Source organism: Dasypus novemcinctus, chromosome X (assembly GCF_030445035.2).
Source record: "Dasypus novemcinctus isolate mDasNov1 chromosome X, mDasNov1.1.hap2, whole genome shotgun sequence".
NCBI lineage: Eukaryota > Metazoa > Chordata > Mammalia > Cingulata > Dasypodidae > Dasypus > Dasypus novemcinctus.
In genome coordinates, this window is record NC_080704.1 from 146,818,755 (window position 1) to 146,846,155 (window position 27,401).

Consider the following 27,401-nt stretch of genomic DNA (forward strand, 5'->3'; position numbering starts at 1 on the left):
AGCGGACAGAGAAACAAGACGCAGCAGAAAGACACAGAAAACAGACAACCGGGGGAGGGGAGGGGAATTAAATAAATAAAAATAAATCTTTAAAAAAAAGTGTCATCTATATTGAACATGAGCTTTCCATATATGTGTGTGTCTGTTTTGGGGCTCTGTACTCTGTTGCATTGAGCCATTCCTCTCCAAATGCTATTGTCTTAATTACTATAGCTTCAAAATCAGTCTTCATATCTAGTGCATTATAGATTCTTAAGCAAAAGAACAGCACAGTTAAAACTATTCCGGGGAAAAATATTGTTATCACTGTGAATAGAATAAAATGATTAAAAGAGTGATGAAAGGGAAGCAGACTTGGCCCAGTGGTTAGGGCGTCCGTCTACCACATGGGAGGTCCGCGGTTCAAGCCCCCGGCCTCCTTGACCCGTGTGGAGCTGGCCCATGCGCAGTGCTGATGCATGGAAGGAGTGCCCTGCCATGTAGGGGTGTCCCCTGCAAAGGGGAGCCCCACGTGCAAGAAGTGCACCCGGTGAGGAGAGCCACCCAGCGTGAAAGAAAGTGCAGCCTGCCCAGGAATGGCGCCGCCCACACGGAGAGCTGACACAACAAGATGACACAACAAAAAGAAACACAGATTCCCCTGCCGCTGACGACAACAGAAGCGGACAAAGAACACGCAGCCAATAGACACAGAGAACACGCAGCCAATAGACACAGAGAACAGACAACCGCGGCCCCGCTGGCAGGGGCAGGTGGGCAGGGGAGAGAAATAAATAAATAAATCTTTAAAAAATAAAGAGTGATGAAAGGCAATAGGATTATTTGGGGAAAATGCAGCAACCGAGATAGGCTATCACAAGCGCTTAAAATAAAGCAAAAAAGAACAAAAGTAAGGAATCTAAAGGTAATTCCCAAGAAAATACTAACAAGATTTGTTGAATGGATACAGAGAAATCAGGAGAGAGGAAGAAAGCATATGGTTTTGAAGTTTCAAAACAATGAACTTGTTTTGTTAGACGGTATTATAACAATGGTATATATTAGATAAGAGGTCTGGGGCAGAGATATATATTTGGACGTTGCCTGCCTAGAGGTCACCTGGAGAGGGTGTAAAGGAGGAGCAAGGGTCTGAGCTTTGGGAGATTTTCTGGTTTAGGGGGTATAAAGAAGAAGAGGAAGGAAAGAACATCCGAGAGGTGGGATAATTCGCATGGTGTCAGCTAACATTAATAAAGATTTTTCGACTGGATGATGGCCGGTGCTATTGGCCCAAGACCTTTTGAGCTCCCTCATGGATGTGACTGTATTTTGTTCCTGTGGTCATCTTCCAAGTCCCCAGAACGATTCTGATGTCACAGGTAGTATTTAAGATGCATTCCGTGCTGGACCTGGTAACGACGCCCCCAGTCCGTCAGGTCTCTCGCTGCAGTCCGCAGGTTGGCCGTAGGGGGCGGAATCTGCGGCGGCCTGGAAAACCGGCAGGGGCGCGAGGCGCCGCTCTCTCTCGGGTCAAGATCCCGGCTCCCGGCTCAGGCTCCCGATTCCCCGCTCCGGCGTGGAGCTAGTCTGCAAACGACGCACAGCCCAGGCGGGTGGGCGTGAGGGTGAGGGAGGCAGTGTCTTCGGATCCGCCCGCAGTCTGCAGCCCCGCTGAGACCGGAGGCCGTCCCAATGGAGCCGCCGCTCCCGGTCGGAGCCCAGCCCCTTGCTGTATCCGCCTGAGAGGAGGGGGAGGGGAGGCCGTGCCGGGCCGGGGCCGGGGAATGGGGGGGACGAGGGGCTAACGGGGAGGGGGGCGGCCAGGCCGGGAAGCTGCGAGCCTAGCTGGGGGAGGGGGAGGTGGCGCGGGAGGCGTTGCCTGGGGGGCCGGAGAGGGCGGGCGGAGGGGCGGGAGGCAGCCTCCTTCCCCAACCGCGCACCCCTCCCTGGCCGCACTTTTAGAGGAGACCCTTGACTCGCGCCCGCATACTGTCGAGGGTGTGGAGATGAAGGGGCCTCTCCGGGAGCCCTGCGCCCTGACCCTAGCCCAGAGGAACGGGCAATATGAGTAAGTAATCACCTGGTTCTCGCAGAAGAGGGGAGCCTGCCATTACCTCCCAACGCCAAACCGCGGTGACCTGTCCACCCTCCTCCCACTGAGGCTTCGTGGGTTGCAGGTTCAGTCCCGGGTGCGAGTGCTCTCCCCACCCCCACCCCCGACTTGCTAAGCGTTAGATTGCTCTGGGCAGTGTTGCTCAGTGGGAGGACTCGATGGTCAGGGAGGCAGGAAGCCTTGGTTCTTAGTTCCTGCCCCAGCAACTGACAAGTGTTGTGTAACCTAGGACAAGTCAATAAAGCTTTCTGGGCCTTAGTTTCCTTCCTGGTTAAATAAAATCGTTAACTGCCTTAACCTTATAGTGAGCCTTTGGGGTTGTGACTGAGGGAATCATAAATGCGCGGGTGTTTTTACAAAAAGTAAAAGCCCTGTAGAAACGCTTCATTGTTAAAGTTACAGGCATTACAGGCTAGCCTTTTTCTTAAGCCCATTCAGCTTGTCCTTCCAGTCCCCCCACCCCCTTATTCCATAAAATTTAAACTTTCAGCTTATTCCAAGGCATGTTCATTAATTCAATAATGGTTTAGTGGAGGCCAGCAACTGCCTCACACATTGACTTGACTGTGGGAGAGAAAAGGTAATGAAATGTGAAGAAGTATAAATGACATTTGGCATTTTATCAGTGTGTCACGTTCCACTTTGCCTTGCACATAGGAGCTTAGTAAGACTGTTGACTGATTGACCTAAAGATTGTTTTGATAAGATGTCACCATGTAACTCCTAATCTCACTCCCTTGACACTCAAGCCTCATCTAAAAAGTATCTATAGTGACCACCTTAGGCCCCTATCTCTATGTGCCCAGACCTCCTCCCTTGGGGGTCAACTTATTTCTTGACCTAAAATTCCTTCTCAGTTTAAAAGTTGTTGACCGTTTAAATCCTTCCATCTTCCAACATAGGATTCTGCCTAAAATTAATATTTCTCAGTCCCTTCTTTCAGACTTTCCGGCTCAGTTTGTGTCTATGCTATCTTAACTCATATAGAAGAAATTCCCACCAGCCTAGCCTACTCTCTTGTGAGACTGTTGGTGCCATGTTAACTGGACATCGTCTGGTTCTGTGAAGTAGCTTATCTCTAGGTCCTGCTTGGTCAGTTCTGTTGATGTGGGAAACTCATGTTATTTTTCCCAGGTGTTCTTAGACCCTGGAAGACCAGTTTAATAAAACTAAATTCAACAGAAAAGTTAATTTTATGAAATAAGGGGGTGGTGGGACTGGAAGAAATTGAAAACTGGAACACTACTGCCACTTCCAAAGGCTAGGATAGGGTGGAGAGAACAATGGATTTGGAATGCACAGACCTGGGTGGAAATCTCAATTCTGCCACTTTCGAGATATGAGCCTGGGGCAAACCAGTAAAAATTTTTGTGTCTTGGTTTCTTCCATTTGTCAACATAAAATTTTGAGGATTAAATAAAATAGCTACCTTTTTCAGCTGAACACAGCACAGGATCTGGTTCCTTGGTTTAGTAGGTTTGTGATTTTTTCAGCTAATACGGGAGTGAGCAGCTGGCCTTGAGATGACTTCCTCATCCTGTTTGGGCTTTTTATTCTGTTATGATTTTTATCAGTGCAGTCTAATTGAAGATTTTTTGCTCATTTTCAGTATCATTTCTAGTCTACATTATTTATTCTGAGATCATATTGGTTTGTATTAATTTTCCTCAAAGTAAGCTCCTATTCCTTGACCCTTAAGTTTTTTTATCTAGTTACTGGTTTTCCTCTGGGTTTACAGTACTCTGCTTGAATCATCAACTTTCCAGGTTGAAGGGGGCCTATACCACAGTTCTCCAATCACCTTAAAATACAAACCCCTGGAAAAAGCAAAATTAAATTTAAAAAAATTTAAAAATAAAAAAATGTATAAACCCCTGTAAATTAAACAAGCAGGATCAGAGCAAAAAGACTTAGATCTATCTAAGCAATTCCTTTCTCCAGGTTATCCCCTTCAAAGTTAACACATTTGAAAAAAAAGATCCAAAAAGCTGAAACTTTAAGCCCCCCTAAAAGACAACAAAATAAAAATCAAACCCTTCCAAGAAATGACATTTTCATTGTCAGAAGTTGAATAGTTATATTTAGAAATTAGTCTGTTTATAGGTTAATTAAGCTAGTTTATTTATTCAGCAAATGTTTATTGAGCACCTGCTAGGCAAGAGTAAAACCTGAATATGAGAGCAGAGCTTGTGTAGCTCAATGGTTGAGCACATGCTTCACATGTATGAGGTCCTGGGTTCAATCTCTGGTACCTCCTGAAAAAACAACCTCAATATGATAGGGTCCTTGCTTTCAAGGAGGGCAAATAAGTGTGTGTGTGGGGGGGGTAATTATAATTATAAGAGTGTGTAAATGCTGTAACAGTGGAGCAAACAAAGAGGATGAGGCCACAGAGGAGGTAATATTTGAGGTGGGTCTTAAAGGATAGATAGATGTTCTCCAGGAGAAAAGGAAAGGAACATTCCTAAGGAAAATGAGCTACCCGATGACTTTGGAGAAGCTCGGAAAATTAATATTTTGGGAGGACTTCAGGATTTTATAAGTCTTGCATTTAATAGTGGGGAACTTAGTTCAGTAATGCTTATTTTGGGAATACCAGCATGAAGTCGAAAACCAAAGCAACAGTGTGAGGGATGTGAAGACAATCTGGCTGTCTTGTTGGTCACTGGGGTTTTAATTGATGTGGCTGGCTGGGCACATCCTCTTACTCCTTCATGAACCTGTATGCTTGTTTGAAAAGACAGAACCAGTCTTTGGTCAAAGCCATGGGAATATAATTGAAAAACTAATTTTTGAATTTTCTGATTCATTCATTCAACAGACATGAGTGATTGCTGTGTGCCAGTCATTGTGCAAGATGCCAGAAATACTGTAATGAAAAGACAGGCAGGGGAGCAGCTACTTCCCATGTTCGAGGTCCCGGGTTCCATCCTCAGTACCTCCTTAAAACAAAATAAACAAAGTCTCATTGGGAAGTGGATGTAGCTCAGTGGTTGAGCACCTGCTTCCCATATACGAGGTCCTGGGTTCAATCCTCAGTACCTCTTTTAAAAAAAAAAGAGACAAACATAGATCTTGTCCTCATGGAGTTCACATCTAACTATTAGTTCTTTACTCTGGTGTGCATACTTTGAGGGTAATACTCTGTAATTCATGCTCCTAAGATTGTAAGTGCTTTTTTAGGACATAGACTGATAAATGTTCTTAAAGGTGTATGGGACAGAGTGGGTATTTGAAAATTGATCACCACTAACATCTTTTCAGACCTGGAGCAATATCTAGCTGTAATAAATGCTCAGCTCTGAGAAACTAGATGTAGCAAGTCTAAAAAATTACAAACTAGGTTTGTATAACAAGACAGTGTTGTATTTTGTTGCTAAATGTTTAGATTTTCTGTAGTTATTCACTGATGCATTCTTCTGTTTCCTAGGTTAATAATCCAGTTGCATGAGAAGGAACAGCATGTTCAAGATATCATTCCTATAAATAGCCACTTTAGATGTGTTCAAGGTACTAGCTTTAATTTCTTAGCTAGTTTTATAATGTATTTCCTTGGTCCTTATTGCACTGTATAATACTATACATAAAATTTATCACTACAAGTGAAATGAAAAGTATTACTTTTTGCATTAAAAGGTAACATGACTAGTCTACCATGAGAGGATGATAAATGCTTTGTCTGAAGAGACCTAAAGAGTTATACTGAACTATATATTGTCTCACCTGTTTCCCTGGCCAGGGTATTAGTGTTACCTATGTATGTAGTCTTTTATGCTGACTGATCTATATGTGAATTTAAAAGACATTTGGTAGCTTAACTGATACACTGCTCATTGTAAAGCATCAAAGTTGCCTGGATTTGCACATGTTCAGCACTTTCTTCTGACACTGTTTGAAATTAAAATATTTGGCAACAAGCCTTGCCAGATTGTAGTACCATACCCTTATTGTGCTGGGTTCAAACATTGACATTGGTGAATCATAAGAAAATTGACTCCAGGGAAGAATATATTTGATGTCCTACTCTCAGATTTGGGGATTGAGAACAGAAAGTCTGTTATTTCATCTGTTACAGTGAGACTCAAAAATTTGGAGGATTGTGTAGGAGGTGTTGCTTCTGTCATCTCAACTTGTTCTAGAAAAGAAACTGATAACTAGAGAAAAAATGCATTTTGTTTTCAGCAGGCCCATTGATTTGACCAGGCTGAAACATTCTGTATCACTTGTAGCTTCTTGGATAACTTGAGGAGAGCCTTGAGGGAAGTGTCATTGAATCTTATCTTGCATTGATTCTTTCTTAAACTACATTTAATTTTTTTTTCTGATTAAGAAGAAAAGATATATATATATATACACACATATATATCTCACATACATATACTTGGAAAAGTTTAAAAAGCAAAGAAAATAATCCTTCCCATCCTTCAGAGATAAACACAACATTTTTCTTTTTTCCAGCACATGTGAAGAGACCCATACTGTATATACAGTATTTTTCTTTTTCTAGCACATGTGGGGAGACTCATACTGTATAGACAGTATTTTTCTTTTTTCTAGCACAGGGTGGGGGGACTTATACTGTATACACAGTTTTTTTTATATGTTTGTTTCACATGCCATCATATTATGAGTGCTTTTCTATAATATTAAGGGCTATATACTATTCCATTTTTGAATGGCCCATGTCATGATTCCCCTGTGTTTGACTTTAGGTTTTTTTTCTTATTTTTCAGTAGTGTAATATGACCATCTCTGTATGTAAATCTTACTGCAAATCTATTTCCTTATGATTTATTCCTGTAATTGGAATTACTATTAATAAGTCGTATAGTTTTTTTAAGGCAGATGTATTAACAATTAAAAATACCTATAGTGAATAGTATCCACATTGTATAAAATAAAGTCATAGCTATTTAGCCTTGGGAGAGACATGTTCATTAAATAGGCACCTGCATGCCTTAGTAAGTTGCTGTGGTCACCTAACTTTTCAATGTCTAAACATTCTTTGTGACATACCCAGACCTTTAAAGAGAAGAAAAACCAAAAACATGACTTCAGACTAGTATCCTATTAGCTCTGTACCTTTTTGTGCTACTTCCAGGATCTCTTTTACCCTGTTTCTCTTAGTATTTTTTTTTTAAAAGATTTATTTTATTTGTTTCTCTCCCCTTCCCCACCTGCACCTCCCCCCCCCCATTGTCTGCTCTCTTGTGTCCATTACCTGTGTGTTCTTCTGTGTTCTCTTGCATTCTCAGTAGCACCAGAAATCTGTCTCTTTTTGTTGCGTCATCTTGCTGCATCAGCTCTCCCTGTGTGCGGCGCCACTCCTGGGCAGGCTGTGCTTTTTTCGCACGGAGCAGCCCTCCTTGCGGGGTGCACTTCTTGTGTGTGGGGTTCCCCCATGCAGGGGACACCTCTGTGTGGTACGGCACTCCTTGCACGTGGCAGCATTGCGCGTGGCCCAGCTCACCACACGGGCCAGGAGTCCCTGTGTTTGAACCCTGGACCTCCTATGTGGTAGGCGGACACTCTATCAGTTGAGCCACATCTGCTTCCCTCTTAGTATTGTTTTTAATAAGAGATAGATAGCAGACTGTTAGATTGCAGTGTTTCTTGGAATCTGGGAAAATATGTGTGCATGCACATGGTAGTTTCCCATGATAAAAGGAACTTACCTCTTTGAGTTTTCACATCCTTTCTTTTTCCCCACCTGACCAGACTGTTTTGAAAATGTTCTATAAATGCTCAGGTATTACAGAACTAAAAGTTACTAATGAACAATGGTGGGGCCATATTTTTCCTTTGTTTTTTGTGGTGGTAATGGTATTGAGACTATTTTCTGTCTAATATTAGGCAAGTCAGTTCTTTACCAATTCTTTTATTGTGCATGAATAATGGAGTCAAATATACAGTCTAGTGAGTGACCTGGAAAAGGCTGAGACCACTCCTTCTGGCCACGGTAGATCCACGCTATTTCAAAGGGGCCAGTGTTGAGAGTTTAACTAGCCAGGAGGGTCGGGCAGGTACTACAAGTCAAATTAGAGGAAAACGGACTTTGCCCAGTGCTTAGGGTGTCTGTCTACCACATGGAGGTCCGCAGTTCAAACCCTGGGCTTCCTTGACCCATGTGGAGCTGGCCCACATGCAGTGCTGATGCACGCAAGTAGTGCCCTGACACGCAGGGGTGTCCCTGTGTAGGGGAGCCCCACGCACAAGGAGTGCGCCCCATAAGGAGAGCCGCCCAGCACGAAAGAAAGTGCAGCCTGCCCAAGAATGGTGCCGCACACACGAAGAGCTGATACAACAAGATGACGCAACAAGAAGAAACACAGATTCCCATGCAGCTGACAACAACAGAAGCGGACAAAGAAGACGATGCAGCAAATAGACACAGAGAACAGACAACGGGGGAGGGGGGGGGCGGGGAGGGGGAAAGGGGAGAGAAATAAATAAAATAAATCTTAAAAAAAAAAGTCAAATCAAGATAAGTCAGAGAGGAATAGGTATATGGGGTCTAGACATTTTAGTTAGGGAAGGAAGTCCAGGAGAGCCATTGAGATGAAAGAACTCTGAACTTGGAGAGTGTGCATTGCCTGTTTTATATGTCCTGTTGGGTGTGGTTGGCCTTGGGCCCACAGGTGTTCCTTATAGCCTGAACTTCAGGTATACTCTGCCCCTATGTGGGACAGGGGCAGAGATAATGAGATCACTGGGAAATTTTTATAGAATAGATCTGAGTTAAAGTCATTCATTTCTGGGCCTTTGTAGTTACTACCTTGGCTTTCTATAAGAAGTATCTAAATGACACAGCTAAATTATATTATATTAATCAGTATGTTACAGTTGGGAATTACAGAGGGGAATTAAACTCACCTTTACTTGAATCAATGTGTTATTTTCCCTCCTGTTTGTCATTCCTTGATTTGCTTTGAGGAGTTCAATTTGGTTAATTATTCAGTTCATTTTTCTTTTAGTTGAATTACTCATAATTGTTAGAGCCCAGTGCTATTAAAGTCCTTTTTAAAAAAATACTAAACAAAAAAGCAAAGGATTTTTAAAATGTGTTCTAAGACCTAGGAGTGGTGACTCAGAGAAGCAAATATTTAATTAGGCTTATAATTCTTTTGGTTGTAATGAATGATTTTCTCTTCCCTTATCCTATACTTTTTTTTCCCCTCAGAAGCAGAAGAAACTCTTTTGATTGACATAGCATCAAACAGTGAGTATCTTTCTGAATAGAGTTGATTTCATTCAGTAAATATTTACTTGAAGACTTTGGGCACATCTTTTATTTTACCATTTAATACAATATTCTATGTTTTCTTAAGGTAGCCATACAAATAAGCATTGGGAGGAATGCTAAAAAAAATTTAGCCTAAGCCTAAGCAAAAAGCAGGTGACTGACAAAAAGTTTTATACAAATTGAAAATATGATCTGCTCTTCTAATGCTGAACTTCTGGGAGCTACCAGTATTGTTGCCTTCAGTTAAATCATTGTTGTGGAGTTGATAATTTTAGAGAAGGCTAGTAAGATGTTTAAAGCACATAAGGTTTATGAGTTATTTTTTGGTTATTTTTAAAGTGCTATCATGTTTTAAGTTTTTTTCCACCCTATTTTTAATTTTGTATGTTAACTCATAATGCTTTCCTTTATTTGTTATGGTATTTTGGGAAACTGCAGAGTCCCTTAAATTACTTGTCCCAGGCATAGCTTTCGGTCTTTTTTTTTTTTTTTTAAGTCTGTCCCCTTAAGGCATCTGATTCTTTATCGAGGGTACAAGGTCTTCCATCTCATTGTCCCTCTTCTCTCATTTTTATCTGTTAGCAAATCCTCATTGTGCAAGCTGTTCTTTGTTTATCACCTAATTGTATTGTTACAGGGAGGAGAAAATGGGTACTTTAATGCTACCTTGGCTACTGTGAGGTTGCTATGGGAATAAAACGTATCTGACCACTAAATCTAAATCAAACCGGTTGCATTATTAGCTAACACTTGGTTGAGTTGTTGGATGAGTGGGACTTGGCACTTAGCTAGGGGCTATGGGCTATGTATAATTTTGTCACAGTCCCTGCCATTGGTGCCATTAATTCATATTGAAGGATTTAGGTTGACTTTTTCTGGTTCTAGTTTTATTATTCTTTTCGTTTGTCATGAATTTTAGAAGCCTTAAGGGCTTATTATGAAAGGCTAAGTGTTAACTCAGATTCTGGCTTCTACTGTGGGTATCTGACAGAGAAAATAACTCAGTACCTATGTCTTATTCTGCTTACAAAGGAGAAGGCAAAAACAACACTGAGAAAGCAAAACTAGAGCAAGAGCAGTTCAACAGCAACTAACATTGCTGCTGAAATAAGATACTGAAATTTCTTGTTCTTGATGTGGAAAGTGGTATTTGATCCAAAGCTGAGAAGATGAACTGAGCTGTGCCTATCTCTTATAAATATCTAATTTGCAGCATGAGTTTTATTGTAACTTCTCCTTACATTTTAGAAATTAACATAATTTCTAAATGTGTGTTGCTATGTTCAGAGTTCAAGATACTGAATCACAGGGGAAGAATAGTTAAGTGACCACTTGAATAAAATTCTTTTTTCTGCCCATTTAATAATATTTGCAATGAAACCAGATTTTATACTGATGCTTGGGCTTCATACATAAAACTTCAAAGTATTTTCCATTGTCTGGATTTTGATATTAAATGCTTTTTAAAATTTTCTGACTATAAAGATAATATATCGGGAAATGGACTTTGGCCCAGTGGTTAGGGCGTCCGTCTACCATATGGGAGGTCCGCGGTTCAAACCCCGGGCCTCCTTGACCCTGTGGAGCTGGCCATGCACAGCACTGATGCGCGCAAGGAGTGCCGTGCCACGCAAGGGTGTCCTCCGCGTGGGGGAGCCCCACGCGCAAGGAGTGCGCCCGTGAGGAAAAGCCACCCAGTGTGAAAAGAAAGAGCAGCCTGCCCAGGAATGGCGCTGCCCACACTTCCCGTGCCGCTGAGGACTACAGAAGCGGACAAAGAAACAAGACGCAGCAAATAGACACCAAGAACAGACAACCGGGGGAGGGGGGGAAATTAAATAAATAAATCTTTAAAAAAAAAAAAAGATAATATATCTTCATTATATACACTTTAGAAAAGTCAGATGAGTTTAAAGTATCAATTAAAATTATGCTTCTGCAACCCAGAGATCACCAATGTGGTTAACATTTTGATGTATTTCCTTCCAGTCTTTTATTTATATTTTTACATTAATCTTCATATTGCTTTTGCCCACAGTTTTTGTTTTAACATTATATTGGAACATTTTTCCATGTCATTTAAAATTTTTCTAAAACACAATTTTTAACTCCTAATATTTTGCCATTTATTTGTGCCCAATTTTATTAAATTGACTTATTTTAAAATTAAGTCACTGTCAAGCAGCATGATACATCTCTCTGCTTATTTAGATTCTCTCTTATATCTCTCAGTAAAGTTTTGTAGTTTCTTCCCATATATCATGCATATCATACTTTTTAGGTTAAGTATTCCGTGGTGGATTTTATTTGCTTATTTGCTGCTATTATGGGTGGATCTTTTTTTCTGTTATCGTCTAATTGGTCATTACTCATATATAGAAAAGATACTGAGTTTTGGATTTTTATCTTTTATCCAGCCACTTCACTGAAAATTTTTTTCTTTTTTTCTATTTTTTGTTTTTTGTTTTTGGTAGACAGCCCAAATCACCTACAAATAATACTTTTTAAAAAAGATTATACCCCCACACACTTGTTTTTTGCGCTCGCTGTCTGCTCTTTGTGTCCATTTGATATATGTTCTACTGTGTCTGCTTGTCTTTTCTTCTCGTCTTCTCTTTTAGGAGGCACTGGGAACCGATCCCAAGACCTCCAATTCGGGAGAGAGGCACTCAATCACTTGAATTACCTCAGCTCCCTGGTTTGTTGTGTCTCTCATTGTCTTTCCTCTATGTCTCCTTTTTGTTGCATCATTTTGTTGCATAAGCTCGCTGCGCAGGCTGGCTCACCTTTACCAGGAGGCCCTGGGAATCAAACCCTGGACCTCCCATATGGTAGACATGAGCCCAGTTGCTTGAGCCATGTCTGCTTCCTTGCAAATTATAATTTTGTCTCCTCTCTAGTAGCTATAGCTATTAGTTTTGCTTCATGTTTCACTACACCAATGAGGATTTGGGGACCAATGATAAATAATTATGATGATCCTTGTTTTGATCCTTGCTCCTGATTTGAGAGAGGATTTTTGGGGTTGTTTGTTTTGTTTTGTTTTGTTTGTTTTTACCATATTTAGAATCTACATCTATTTCAAGTTTGTGTTTTTTTCATCTTCTTTTCTTTTTTGCATGGTTTTTACAATCATGGATATATATTGAATTTTATCCATTGTCTTTTCAGTATTTATGGAGATAGTTATATTTGACCTATTGATGAACTATAGTATACTAATTTCCTAGCATTAAAACTCCTGATTTATTTAATATTCAATTAATATTTGTTGCATACCTTCTATTTGCCAGGCACTGTTCTAGTGCTGCAGAATCAGTGGAGAACAACATACATAAGTTTGCTGCTCCTGCTTTGGTTCCTGCTTCTGTGCTGTTTGGTACTAGCATCATGTAGATGCCTATAATTCATTAAATTCTGTAAAGCTACAAATACTTTTTATGTTCCAGACACTTTACTAGGCTCTAGGGATATAGCAGAAAGCAATACAGTCATAGTACTTGGAGATAAGTACATGGAGCTAAGTACAGGAAACAGACTTTAAACTGATGAGGTATAGATACTTATATAATTGCAGTTTTGATAAGTGCTATCAAGGAGTAATACAAAGACTTTATAATAGAGGTAACAAAGTTAAGCAGGATGGTCAGGAAAGGCCTCTTTGAGAAACTGTCATTTAAATTGAGACCAGAGAGGCTAAGAGTTAGTGACAATGGATAGAAGAGCATTCCGGATTAAGGGTTATATGCATATTTGAAGTGGGAAGTAGTTTGGCACTTTCTATGCAGCGAAAGAAGGCCAGGGTACCTGGAACATGTGAGGCTTGAGCACCAAGGTGAGGTAGGCAAGGGCCAAATCTGGTAGGATCTTGTAAGCTGTGGTAAGGAATCTAAATTTTTAGATTTTAAAACTGGGAAGAATAAGAATTTTATTCCAGGGTGGTATCTGATTTGCATGGAAGCAGAGAGACCAGATAGAAGACTATTTCAGTAGTTAAGGCTAGAGAGTATGGTGGCAATAGAAATGGAGAGAAGTGACATACAGTAAATGTTTTTAGAGATAAAATCGACAGGAATTGGTTTGGGTATAGGAGGTGAGAGGAAAGGAGATCTCAGGGATAAATCCTAGGTTTCTAGCATGAATGTGGATGATAGTGCCACTTGCAGAAATAAGAAACATTGCAGGAGGAGTGCATTTTCCTTTAAGGAGGTCATGAATTCAGTTTTAGCCATGTTTAGCTTGAAATATGTTGTTGAATGTGTGCATATTAAGCTCAGAAGAAAGGTTTGTGCCATTAACACATAGGTGGAATTTGAAACCATGAGAGATGATATGATTGTATATAGAGCTATACTATCTACTGTGAGAGCCATTAAGTATATGTGCCTATTTCAATTTAAGTTAAAGATAAAATTGGGAATTCAGTTTCTCAGTTACACTAGCCACATTTCAAGTGCTCATTAGCCACATGTGGCTATTGGCTACGATATCGAACAGCACACTTATGTTACATATGCCCATCATCACAGAAAGTCATATTGTAAAGTGCTGGTGTAGAATGAGAAAAGAGTTCAGGATTAAACCCTAAAGAACTCTACTTTTCAAAAGTTAGATGAAGGAGGAAATATCTCAGAGGGCACTACAAATTAGTGACCAGAGAGAGAAACTAGATAGGGATGGTATCATGTATGCCTTTGGTAAAGAGTATTTCAAGGAGTAGCCAACTATTGATTTCTGCTGATAGATGTAGTAAGATGACTGAAGTACTCATTGGATCTAGCAATATGGATGTTATTGGTGACCTTTGCAAGGCAATTTCAGAGGAGTGGTAGGAGTAGAAGTCATGTTAGAGTTCATTAAAGAAAGAAATGGGAGATGAGTAGTGGTGACTGTTTTTTAAAGATTTCTTTATTTCTCCCCCCTCCCCTCCATTGTCTGTTCTCTGTGTCCATTAGCTGTGTGTTCTTCTATATCTGCTTGTATTCTCATTAGGCGGCTCTGGGAACCCACCCTGGGACCTTCCAGAGTGGGAAAGAGGCAATCTTTCTCTTGCACCACCCTAGCTCCCTGATCTGCGGCGTCTATTTTTATCTCTCCTCTGTATCTCTCTTTGTTGCGTCATCTTGCTGTGCCAGCTCTCCACGTGGGCCAGCACTCCTACATAGGGCAGTACTCTGTGCAGGCCAGCACTCTGCATGGGCCAGTTTACCTTCACTAGGAGGCCCTGGGCATCGAACCTTGGACCTCCTATATGGTAGATGGGAGCCCAGTTGCTTGAGCCACATCAGCTTCCCTGTTTTTTGTTTTGTAAAAAAGAAGAAAAAGATAGGATGTGGAATTTTTTCAAGTCAACATTCTTTATCTAAGTTCTTTATCTAACTTTATCCAAGTTCTTTATCTATCCTTTAAACCCATCGCTATATGCCATTCCCTAGTAAGGGACCATGACATTATATTGGGCTTCAAATTTCGGGGAGTTCTGGATCACAGAGTGTTTCAATAATGGCAATGGAGGGATACTGGTATGGGATACCAATGACAGGTGATATATGGCTGACAGGGAGCTGTACAGAACATATGTCCAGGGTGCATGGTAATGTTTGGATATACTCATAGTGGCAACAATTAAAAACCACAGCAGGGGGGGTACTGGGTTCCTGGCCAGTGGTGCTCTGTCGTGGTCCCTAGGGGAGCAGCGACAGTCTCCCAGGTACAGCGGCGGGGACCGGGAGGGAGTGAGGGTTCAACAGTGAGCCCCTGATGCTAATGACTATGCTTGTGAGCTGATAAACCTAAAATAAGAACAAGGCCTAGAGCAACATTGTGCCTGGGAATTTCCTCCTGTCAGCCTTCATGTTACTCAAATGTGGCCAGTCTCGAAGCCAAACTCAGCATGTAAATGCAATGCCTTCCCCCCAGCGTGGGACATGACACCCGGGGATGAGCCTCCCTGGCAACGAGGGACCACTATCAACTACCAACTGATGATGCAACTGGAAAATGACCTTATACGGAAGGTTCAATGCAGATCAGCAGAATATCCATGTCTACATAAAATAACATGACTTTAAAATGCTGTTTGACCTAAAGTAAGGGAGAAATGGAAAGGAGAAATGAGTTTATATGGCTACGAGTTTCTAAAAAAGAGTCTGGAGGCTGGCAGAAGGATTGCCCTCATGCACAACTGAGCAGAGTCAGAGAGACAGATAAAGCAGATACAACCCCCAGATATTGGTTCCTTTGAGGGCTAAAGAGACCCATGGGAGTTATGGTCATGGCCGATGGGGTTAACTACCAGGGCAGATGGCCCCTCTTTGGAAATGGTGTTTATGTATGATGAATCTGGACTCAGATGGGATCTCCCTTCATAAGACTTTCATGCTAATGTGCTGGAGGTGCAGTTAATGTGGGGGTTTAAGATATATTTAGGGGATTTGAATCTCTGGACTGACAATGTGATTGCCAGGTCCTGAGCCTCAACAGACTCCAGCACCTACAATCTGATTTATTGGACTTACCACACTCAGCTAAGATGGAGTTGAAGAAGGACAACCACCACACCATGGAGCCTAGAGTGATTACAACTGAAAATGGGAGGATTGCATCCAGCATCCATGTGGAATCTGAGCCTCCTCTTGACATAGAGGGGCAATGGACACAACCAATCCAATGTCCACATAGAAGAGGTGGCATTGGATTGGGAAAAGTGGACATGGTGGACGATGGGTATGGGGAAAGGCAGGAAGAGATGAGAGGTGGAGGCGTCTTTGGGACATGGAGCTGCCCTGGATGGTGCTTCAGAGGTAATCACCGGACATTGTAAATCCTCACAGGGCCCACTGGATGGAATGGAGGAGAGTATGGGCCATGATGTGGACCATTGTCTATGAGGTGCAGAGGTGCCCAAAGATGTACTTACCAAATCCAATGGATGTGTCATGATGATGGGAACGAGTGTTGTTGGGGGGGGGGGGAGAGGGGGGTGGGGGGGTGGGGTTGAATGGGACCTCACATATATATTTTTAATGTAATATTATTACAAAGTCAATAAAATAAATAAATAAATAAAGAAGCTTGACTGCAGAGGGGAATATAGTGATTGACCAGAGGTGGAAGGAAATATGGGGGTCCAGGAAGGTTTTTTTGGTTATTAAAATGGGAGGGACTTAGAAGAGGATTTAATGCTGATGGAATAGCATTTTAATATTTTAATGTGTTTATCCTGGGGTTCAGTCCCTGAGCTATGTGTTCCTTAAGTTTATATCCAGGCAGAAGTATGATAGAGTTTTCCTTGTATGCCAAAAGCTAATAAAAATAGACTAACCAACGCAGAAAAACACCTTTGACAGTCTGCAAATTGGTTTTGCCTTGACTGGTACTCCCCTTCATAGTTCAGCCCTCCTGTCAAGAAGATCAGCTGGAGGCCAAAGTAAGTGCAGGGTCCCCACGGTCTTGTCTGAGTCTTAGTCCTGTACTGGGCTTGGGCTTGCTCATGGCCCCTGTATACTGGAATCTGTCAGTAATCCTATTCCTCAGTAATTTTGACTTAATTGTTTCTTACACTACTTTATTTTTTTTTCTTTTAATTTTTTAATTCATTTTGTAAAAATATTACATTCAAAAAATATGAGGTCCCATTCAACCCCACCACCCCCACCCCACCACTTCCCCCCCCCCCCCCAGCAACACTCTCTCCCATCATCATGATATATCCATTGCATTTGGTAAGTATATCTCTGGGCATCACTGCACCTCATGGTCAATGGTCCACATCATAGCCCATACTCTCCCACTTTCCATCCAGTGGGCCCTGGGAGGATCTACAATGTCCGGTAATTGTCCCTGAAGCACCACCCAGGACAACTCCAAGTCCCAAAAACACCTCCACATCTCATCTCTTCCTCCCATTCCCTGCACCCATCAGCCACCATGGCCACTTTTCCCAATCCAATGCCACCTCTTCTATGTGGACATTGGATTGGTTGTGTCCATTGCATATCTATGTCAAGAGAGGCTTAGATTCCACATGGATACTGGATGCAATCCTCCTGCTTTCAGTTGTAGGCACTCTAGGCTCCATGGTGTGATGGTTGACATTCTTCAACTCCATGTTAGCTGAGTGGGGTAAGTCCAATAAATCAGAGTGTAGGAGTTGAAGTCTGTTGAGGCTCAGGGCCTGGCTATCATACTGTCGGTCCAGAGATTCAAATCCCCTAGATATATCTTAAACCCCAGCACCAACTACAATTCCAGTAAAGTAGCATGAAAGCCTTGTGAAAAGAGATCCCATCTGTGTCCAGCTCCATCACGCAGAAACACCAGCTCCAAAGAAGGGCCAACTGATATGGCAGTGAACCCCATCTGCCATGACCATAGAGCCTGTGGGTCTCTTTAGCCCTCAAAAGAACCAATACCTGGGGTTGCATCTACTTTATCTGTCTCTAAGACTCTGCTCAGCTCAACAGACTCCAGCACCTACAATCTGTTTTATTGGACTTACCACACTCAGCTAAGATGGAGTTGAAGAAGAACAACCACCACACCATGGAGCCTAGAGTGATTACAACTGAAAGTGGGAGGATTGCATCCAGCATCCATGTGGAATCTGAGCTTCCTCTTGACATAGAGGTGCAATGGACACAACCAATCCAATGTCCACATAGAAGAGGTGGCATTGGATTGGGAAAAGTGGACATGGTGGCTGATGGGTATGGGGAAAGGCAGGAAGAGATGAGAGGTGGAGGCGTCTTTGGGACATGGAGCTGCCCTGGATGGTGCTTCAGAGGCAATCACCGGACATTGTATATCCTCACAGGGCCCACTGGATGGAATGGGGGAGAGTATGGGCCATGATGTGGACCATTGACTATGAGGTGCAGAGGTGCCCAAAGATGTACTTACCAAATCCAATGGATGTGTCATGATGATGGGAGGGAGTGTTGCTGGGGGTGGGGGGAGAGGTGGGGTGGGGGGGTGGGGTTGAATGGGACGTCACATATATATTTTTAATGTAATATTATTACAAAGTCAATAAAAAAAATAAAAAATAAAAGACTCTGCTCAGGTGTGCATAAGGGCAATCCTTCTGACATCCTCCAGACTCTTATTTAGAGACTCATAGCCATATAAACTCATTTGTCCTTTCCATTTCCCCCTTAATTTAGGTCAAACAGCATTTTTAACTCCTGTTATTATATGTAGACAGGGATATTCTGCTGGTCCGCGTTGAACCTTTAATTCAAGGTCATTTTCTAGTTGCATCATCAGCTGGTACTTGGTAGTGATCCCTCGGTGCCAGGGAGGCTCATCCCCGGGTCTTACACTACTTTAGTTGTCCACAAGCTGCTTTTGCCTCAAGGCAAGTTCTGTGAGGGCCCAACCTGAGATGTTTCCTGGTGTAGTTTTTCAGGTTGCTACTTGAGTCAAAGAAGAGTTTCCTTGTTCAGGTTTTCAAACTGCCACCTGATAGATTGGCACTGACATCCTGGCACCCCAGTATGTGCATAGAGGTTACTCTGCTCCCTCCGAACCAGGGCCAGGCACCCATAGTGGGAGTGCAGGCCTGCACCAAACTGAGCCAGTGGTGGGGGAGGAGCAAGCAAGAGTGCCCTGAGCCTCTACCATTTTTAAAGCTGCGTTTTCTCTTAGGCACTCACCCAGTTACTGAGACTCTTTAACTGTTTTGGGGAGTTTTGAGGAAGATGGCTGTGTCATTTTGCTAATTTTTCAAAGATTCTGTGGGGGAACAGCACCTTGGAGTGTTTTATGCCACCATTTGGTAGAGCAGCCAGTGACAGTATTTTCTAAGAATACCTCTGGTGATTTTAAACCACTGATGGATGGAGGTAATGAATATCCGGAGAAGTTGAGGATGTAGGAGAATTTGCTGATTGGTAAGTTGGAGGTCCTGAGGGTTTTGGAAGGGAGAAAAAGGGTAGTTTGTCCTCTTTCCACAACAACATTGTGTGATAGCATCCAGTGTTATTTTGTAAGCAGTTTCTGCAGTCTTCTGTCCATTAAATGGATCAATTTTTAAAATATTTGCTAAAATATATCTTTCAAGGATTGTGGGAGAGAAACAATATGTGTTCTTGTTCTTCGCTTCTATCAGATAGAAACGGTTCTTCTTTGTTTTGCAACTTTTAATATAAATTATCTGAGAAAGGAAGGACTGGTTATGCCCTGAAGGAGGTTTTCCCTGTATCTTCAAGGCTGCTCCTAATTGACGGTCTGTATTCATTTCCCTCTCCTTTTTATTCTTGTTACAGTGGCACCCTCCTTAATTTTCTTTTCTCTGGTCCTCTTGGGTGCCTTCTTTTTCATTTTTTTCTCCATTTTTAAAATCTCTTTTCTTCTTTTGATTGCTAATTTTAAATTCCTTTTTTCTACCCAATATTTGAAGATAGAAATATCAGGAAATACAAAGGAATAAATGAAAGCCAAAGGTATAGAAGTGGATTTCCATCATAAGAAACTGGGATTTTCATTTTATTTTCTTATCTCTTTGTTGTTTATAAGTGCAAAGGAGTCCAGTTCTACAGTCATTTAATAAATGCCATCTGTGTGTGAAATCTAACATCATTGTCACCAGGAGAGTGACCAGCCATCTGAGTTTGCCTAGGACTTTCCTTTTCTTAGTCTTGAAAACCCTTCAATCCCAAACAAACCTGGACAGTTTGGTCACCCTAGACTATCGAAAGTGTGGCATTGGGTAATCTGTGTATGCAAGCCAGCTTCTTGCTGTCAAGGAGCTTATAGTTTTGTAGGGCATGAGAAAGCACTATATGTAATAAATCAGTTAAAATAATAATATGAATAAGTACCTTGGTTTTTTGGATCACCATATCCAAACGATTGATACAGGTGATAGCTATATGGTATCAGAAAAGGGGAGACAGGATATTATACACATGAGAAACTAAAGGCCTATATAACTTTGCTTATAATTATAGTGTTTACCAATTGGCTACAGTTGAACCAAACTACCACTGAACATAGGTCATTAATTGCTTCTATAAGTTTATGCAAGACATACATTTTTCACTTGAGGTCATGTGGTATATATGTTTCTTTATAGAATAATTCAAACCAATTCCGCTATTCTTTTTTTTTAATTAGTTTGTAAATTTAATCACATAGGTAAAATCTGTAGCTATGAACAAACTGTCCTAGTTCCTTTATTCCCTTCATGCTTCAGATATTCTTAATACAAATGATCTGGATTTGTAAAGGTAGGAATTTCCAGCTAGGGTTTGGAGAGGAATCACTAGGGAATTTACCTTTGACTAGGGTTTGGAGGTTCCTGTGTTGACATATAAGAAATATATCAAAATGTAGGAAATTATGATTTTATTATGTGCTATATCACTATATTAGTTTGCTCATTGACACAGTTCATCCTATTAACCTGATAAATTGAAAATATCACAATAAAACATTGTATTCCATAGCTCCTGTATATGGATTTCAATTGTTTTTAGGTGGCTGCAAAATACGGGTTCAGGGAGACTGGACCAGAGAGCGCCGCTTCGAAATTCCTGATGAGGAACACTGCTTGAAGTTCCTCTCAGAGGTCCTTGCTGTTCAGGAAGGTAACTCAAGACTCAGCAACTTTCTTCCTACTATTCGAAATCCTGACATACCGATACAGAGCCTAGTATCCATTAGCACAGTACTTCACTGCTTCAGCCTTAATGGCTGTTTGTTTTTTTCTTCAGGAATGAACCCTGGGATAAGTTAGGGAACAAATATATTTAACTTTAAGGACACAGAGCCAATTTACCGAATCAGCGTACCTCAGACAGTAATCCCTTATGTCCCCCAAATGACCCCAGAGCTACCCTTAATTTTTCAGCTCATTCTTTACATTCCCACATTCAAGAGCGGTGCTGGCCGATGCATTTAAGGAGTGTTGAGGGAATGGCTTTTGGTTATGGTAAATTCCACTTAATACAAAGGACCCCCCAGTTTCTGACCACAACCCTTCTCTCTCCAGCTCAGTCACAACTGCTTGTTCCAGAGCAAAAGGACTCATCCAGCTGGTACCAGAAATTAGACACTAAGGACAAACCTTCTGTTTTTTCAGGTATTGAAAGGATTCTTTTTCCCCTGGTTGTTATGACCATTGCAGAGTCAATAGATTTTTATCTGGACAAATGAGGTAAGGTGGATTAATGTCAATCTCAGGCACATTCTGCAGTGGAGTAGTTTTAGCTGGTCCTTGCCCACTGACTAATATTCTCTCCTAAGCCTTTCTGTGGCATGTTAACTCTTCAGGAGCTAGCTCAGCAGAATCATTAAAAGTGCAAGTTCTAGAGCCAGAAGGCCTGGGTTTGAGTTCCCAGTCTATCACTTGTTTTACAACCTTGGTGAAGTTATTCAACAACTCTGAGCTTCCATTTGCTTTTCTGTTAAATGGGAAGATTTTTAACAGTAGCTACCTCATAGGGTTTTATGATGATGAAATGAGGTAAGACTATAACCCCTTCCTGTCATTTATCCATTGTGCTAAGTCTTCAAGAAATGTTAGCTATTTTATTCATGTTCCAGATTAATGTAACCTTACTATTGTTCTAGTTAGTTTTTCAGAGCTTCAGGAACAGATGTGCTTCTTTACCTAGTCGAAGTTTTATTACTACTCTTCTGGTTCCTTTCTGTTTATTAATGCCACTGATCAAATGGACAACCCCATATACCCTGGATATCTTGATGTTAGCCTTTCTTTCCCCTACCCCTTTGATTTTGGGTTCTGTATCTTTCAGGGCATCTTGGATTTGAGGATAATTTTTCATCTATGAATTTGGACAAGAAAATAAATTCTCAAAATCAGCCTATGGGGACTCATCGAGAACCCCCACCCCCACCTCCTTCAGTGAATAGAATGTAAGCCCTATGTCAGAAATATATTTCTGATTAGGAGACTTTTGTATTTTAGGCAATTTTACTTATAATTCTCTTATCAGACTTCCACGTGAAAAAGAAGCTACTAACAAGGAGCAGCCCAAAGTGACTAACACCATGAGGAAACTCTTTGTACCAAATACCCAGACTGGGCAGCGGGAAGGTCTCATCAAACATATCCTGGCAAAACGTGAGAAAGAATATGTCAACATTCAACCTTTCAGGTTAGTCTCTTCTGTTTCCTGAATCTAAAACATTAGTAGTTATAGGAGAAAATGGTCCTTTAATATTTAAGTTATTAGCTTAATTAAGAATTAGTGCATGATAAAAAGGAATGATCATCTGATTCAAGCCCCCTGTATCTATGCTGGTCAGTATCATATACAGAATAATGCAGAGGTAACCATTGCCCTTGGGTTTTTAACTACAAATAATACCATATTTACTAAGGTTTTTATCTATTCACAGAGAATCAAATGAAATTCACATGCACTAGAGAATTTCTCCATAGCTTATTCCATAAGCAAACATGTTTATCTGGCTTGCTGAATTTTTCTCTAGCTAATATTGGAAAATTAAAGTCCACCATTACCACTAGGTTTGAACTTACTTACTTTCATAAATTAACTAAAGAAAGTTGTACCCACTGTCTTCTTTTGTTTGAGAAGTCTATGCTGCACTCTTTCCATTGCTATTCTCTATATTATTTTACATTTCAATGTTTTTTGTTGATATACTCCTTCTTGGACCCTGGGTCTGTGTGTGGGTGTGGGTGGGTGTGTAATGTAGTGCTGGGGATTGGCTCATGCCCCACACAAAGGGCATGTTCACCAAAACCTGGTACTGTGAGTGTGAACCCATTTGTAAAGAGGACCTTTGAAGATGTTATAAGGTCCTGTTAGTTAAGGTGTGCCCAAATTGAATGAAGGTGAGCTTCATTCCAATATAGCTGAAGTCCTTATAAGCAAAGGCAATTGGGCATGGAAGAGAAGCCACAAGGAACAACCAGAAGCTGGAAGTAAATGGAGCCCAGAAGAGAGAGAAGACTCTGCTATGTATATTGCCATTGGACAGAAGAGCCATGGAACCCCATAGATTGCTGGCCAGCTAGAAGATACCAACCCTGGGAGGAAGCAAGCCTGCTAGCTTCTGAAACTGTGAGCCCATAAATTCCTGTTATTAAGCCAACCCGTTGTATGGTATTTATAATAGCAGCTAGAAAACTAAAACAGTTTTTTCATACCAGAAAGTGGAGTGCTCTTATTACAAACCTAAAAAGTGGAAACAGCTTTGGAATTGGGTAAAATGGGTAGAGGTTGGAAGAATTGTGAGGCACTTGATAGAAAAAGCCTAGATTGCTTTGAAGAGACTGTTGATAGAAATAAGGACACTAAAGACATTTCAATGAAACTGGAGGAGGAAATGACAAATGTGTTATTGGAAACTGGAGGAAAGGTTTCCTTGTTATAAAGTGGCAAAGAACTTGGTAAAATTGTTTTCTGATGTCAAATTGAAAGTAGAATTTGGAAACAGTGAACTTGGATATTTAATTGAGGAGATTTCCTAGCTAAATGTGGAAGGTGCAACCTGGCTTCTCCTTGCAGCTTATAGTACAATGCAAAGAGGAAAGGAATAAGCTGAAAATTAAACTCTTAAGCACAAAAACCCAGCAACTGATGATTTGGAAAATTCTTCACATATGTAGATAATGAGCTCTAAGACTAGGGCCAGAAGCAGCTCTATCAGGGATCTCCCTGAGTTTGCAGGGTTCCATGTGAGTGTTTAACTAAACAACCCTTTGCTAAAGAGGGTATGGCTGAACATGGATCCAGTCAACCGTTTCAGTGGAAGTCAAGATTGGAAATACAGTTATTCAAGAAGGCTTGGGAATTGGACTTGGCCCAGTGGGTAGGGCATCCATCTCCCACATGGGAGGTCCTCAGTTCAAACCCCAGGCCTCCTTGACCTGTGTGCATCTGGCACATGCGCAGTGCTGATGCGTGCAAGGAGTACCCTGCCACGCAGGGGTATCCCCGCATAGGGGAGCCCTACGTGCAAGGAGTGCGCCCAATAAGGAGAGCCACCCAGCATGAAAGAAAGTGCAGCCTGCCCAAGAATGGTGCTGCCCACACGGAGAGCTGACACAACAAGATGACGCAACAAAAAGAAACACAGATTCCCGTGCCGCTGACAACAGAAGCGGACAAAGAAGACACAGCAAATAGACACAGAGAACAGACAACCGGGGTGGGGAGGGGGAGGGGAGAGAAATAAATAAATAAATAAATCTTTAAAAAAAATAAAAGAAGGCTCTTTGGAAAGTTCTATTGTCTGATGGTTTGGACGCACTAAAACTGTATATGAAGGCAACAAGGTTTTTGCAAAATTTGTGTGAGCAGAACCACTGCCAGCCTGGACTGAAAAGGACAGGGAAGGGATAAAGTAAAGGAAGAATGACTTTCAAAGGCAGAACCATGGAAGTAGAGGTCTGGACCGAGAAGATCTCCTTGGGCCAAGAGTATAGGCCCACCTATGTATGTGGAAAGGGCAGGTCCATGCCTATGCATGAAGGGGGCCGGCCTTGTGCCCCATTATTTAGGGAGAGTGCAGCTATCCCATTGCTTGGAATAGGGCCTAAACCCCAGTGTTCCGGGAAAGCATAATGCTTGGAATGGGTGGGACTTCTACCCCATCAGGCCCAGAGGAATAAACATTGACCTACAGATGACTCTCAGACTTTGAAATCTAAAGGAGTTTTCCCTGCTGAGTTTTGGACTTGTTTGGGACCTATAACCACTGTTTCCCTTCCAATTTCTCCGTATGGGAATTGAAATGTTAGTCCTATACCTGTTCCTCCTTTGAATATTGGAAGCAGATAACTTGTTCTCTGGATTCCACAGGTCCACAGACAGAGGGGAATTGTGCCCCAGGAGAGAACATACCTATAATCAATTTTGATGAGACTGTACTTAACATTGTTACTGAAATGACTTAAGGCTTTGGGATGTTGTGATGGGATGAATATATTTTGCATCTAGAAAGAACATGTCTTTTGGGGTCTAGAAGGTAGCTTGTCCCCATAAAAGGCGTGTTCACATTCCAAGTCCTAGTCCTGTGGGTGTGAACCCATTTGTAAATAGGACCTTTGAAGATGTTATTAGTTAAGGTGGGCTTCATTCCAATATGGTTGAAGTCCTTATAAGCAAAGGAAATTGGACGCAGAAGAGAAGCCATGGGGAGCAGCCAGAAGCTGGAAGTTAACTGAACCTGACAGAGAAAGAAATTGCCACCATGTGCGTTGCCATGTGACAGAAAAGCCACAAAACCCCAAAGATTGCCGGCCAACCAGAAGATACTGACCCTAGGAGGAAGCAAGCCTGCTAGCCTCTGAAACTGTGAGCCAATAAATTCCTGTTGTTAAGTCAACCCATTGTGTGGTATTTGTATTGGCAGCTAGGAAACTAAAACAAGCGGTGTGGTGTGGTGCATGTCCCTGATGTGCAAAGCAGCAACATCTTTCTTTGGTATTCATAAATAGTGTGTGCCCTTCTCATCCAAGATGCTGGTCCCATATGCTAACCCATTATGCTTCATTATTCCAATTCAATCATAACTATATCCCTATCCAGTTCCTCATATTCCCAATGATGCTTCCATTTGTGTTTAAACAATTAAGATAGTCATGCTTTCCCCTGTCATACTATATCTGCCTCACCAGAATTTTGTACACAGATGTCCTTGTAATCCGTTGGAAAGTGAGTTTTTGGATTAAACTACAGCTCCTTATAGAATTATCCATATTAGACTAGCTGCCAGCATGAAGATAACTTTCCCATCCACAAGCTCTCCCTTCAAATATGAGTTTGAGTGGAGTTTAATTGAAAGGAAATATAGTAGAGCAATTAACTTTGTGGTTTTAAATAAAGATTTTGGTTCCTTTCAGTAGGTTCACTTAATGTAAAATTTAAAGAAAATAAACCTACTGCCTTTGTGTTAGAGATGCAAGAAGTTTTTACATGTATGGCAAAACATTTTGAGAAATTATGCTAACTTTTTGTAACCATATAATTGTATAGAAGTGACAAGAGAAAACTAATTTCAGTTCATATTTGAACTTTGTTTTCAAATTATGTTTTGGTCTTATGTATTAGATTTTTTGTTGGAACTTGGAATGTGAATGGTCAGTCTCCAGATAGCGGATTAGAACCTTGGCTGAACTGTGATCCAAATCCTCCTGATATCTACTGTATTGGGTAAATACCACTTCCAGAATTTCCTTTTGGCTATATGTTTGGTGTTAGTTTACATGACATCTTGCCTTCTTTCCCTTTTTTTTTTTAAAGGCAGTTTTATTGAGATATATTCACACACCATACAATCCATCCAAAGTATATAATCAGGGGAGCAGATATAGCTCAAGTGGTTGAGTGCCTGCTTCCCATGTATGAGGTCCCAGCTTTGATCCCCAGTACCTTCTAAAAAACAACAAAACAAATAAACAAATGATAAAACCAACTCTCATTGGGGAGTGGATGTAGCTCAGTGGTTGAGCACCTGCTTCCCATGTACGAGGTCCTGGGTTCAATCCCTGGTACCTCAAAAAAACTCAGAAAACAAAGTATACAATCAGTGGCTCTTCGTATAATCTCAGAGTTGTGCATTCTTCAACACAATCAATTTTAGAGCATATTCCTTACTCCAAACAGAAAAAACCATACCCCTTATACAAACCTATTATTGACACTTAGCATTGGATATTGGAATAGTACTTTGTTACAATTGATGAAAGAATATTAACTTTTTTTTTGAGGTATCAGGGGCTGGGAATTGAACCCGGGGCCTCATATGTGGGAAGCCAGCGCTCAACCACTGAGCTACTTTGGCTCCCCTGAGTTGGTTTTGTTTGTTGTTTGTTTTTGTGTTTTTTAGGAGGCACCAGGAACTGAATCCAGGATCTCCCATATGGGAAGCAGGCGCTCAGCTGCTTGAGCCACATCTGCTTCTGGAATAATAACTTTTAACTATAGTCTATAGTGTGCATTAGGTGTATTTTTCCCCATATACCACCCTGTTATTAATACCTTGTAATAGTGATGTACATTTTTTTCTAGTTCATGAAAGAACTTTCTTATATTCTTGCTATTAACCAGAGTTATCGTCTGCAAC

General features: G+C 41.3%; 1 protein-coding gene across 2 annotated transcripts in view; it reads left to right on the forward strand.

The window, feature by feature from the left end:
* Nucleotides 1–1,469: 1,469 nt before the first annotated feature.
* OCRL (OCRL inositol polyphosphate-5-phosphatase) overlaps nt 1,470–27,401 on the forward strand; it is a 59,193-nt gene continuing 33,261 nt past the window's right edge. The window contains exons 1-9 of one of the 2 annotated variants that reach the window (XM_058291276.2): nt 1,470–1,710; nt 1,977–2,047; nt 5,523–5,602; nt 9,273–9,311; nt 20,816–20,926; nt 21,331–21,420; nt 22,097–22,217; nt 22,298–22,459; nt 26,387–26,488. In XM_058291276.2, coding sequence (XP_058147259.2) covers nt 1,672–1,710; nt 1,977–2,047; nt 5,523–5,602; nt 9,273–9,311; nt 20,816–20,926; nt 21,331–21,420; nt 22,097–22,217; nt 22,298–22,459; nt 26,387–26,488 — 815 coding nt within the window. In that variant the 5' untranslated portion in view covers nt 1,470–1,671. The remainder of the gene's footprint in view (nt 1,711–1,976; nt 2,048–5,522; nt 5,603–9,272; nt 9,312–20,815; nt 20,927–21,330; nt 21,421–22,096; nt 22,218–22,297; nt 22,460–26,386; nt 26,489–27,401) is intronic. The other variant, XM_058291277.2, reaches the window with a different exon arrangement.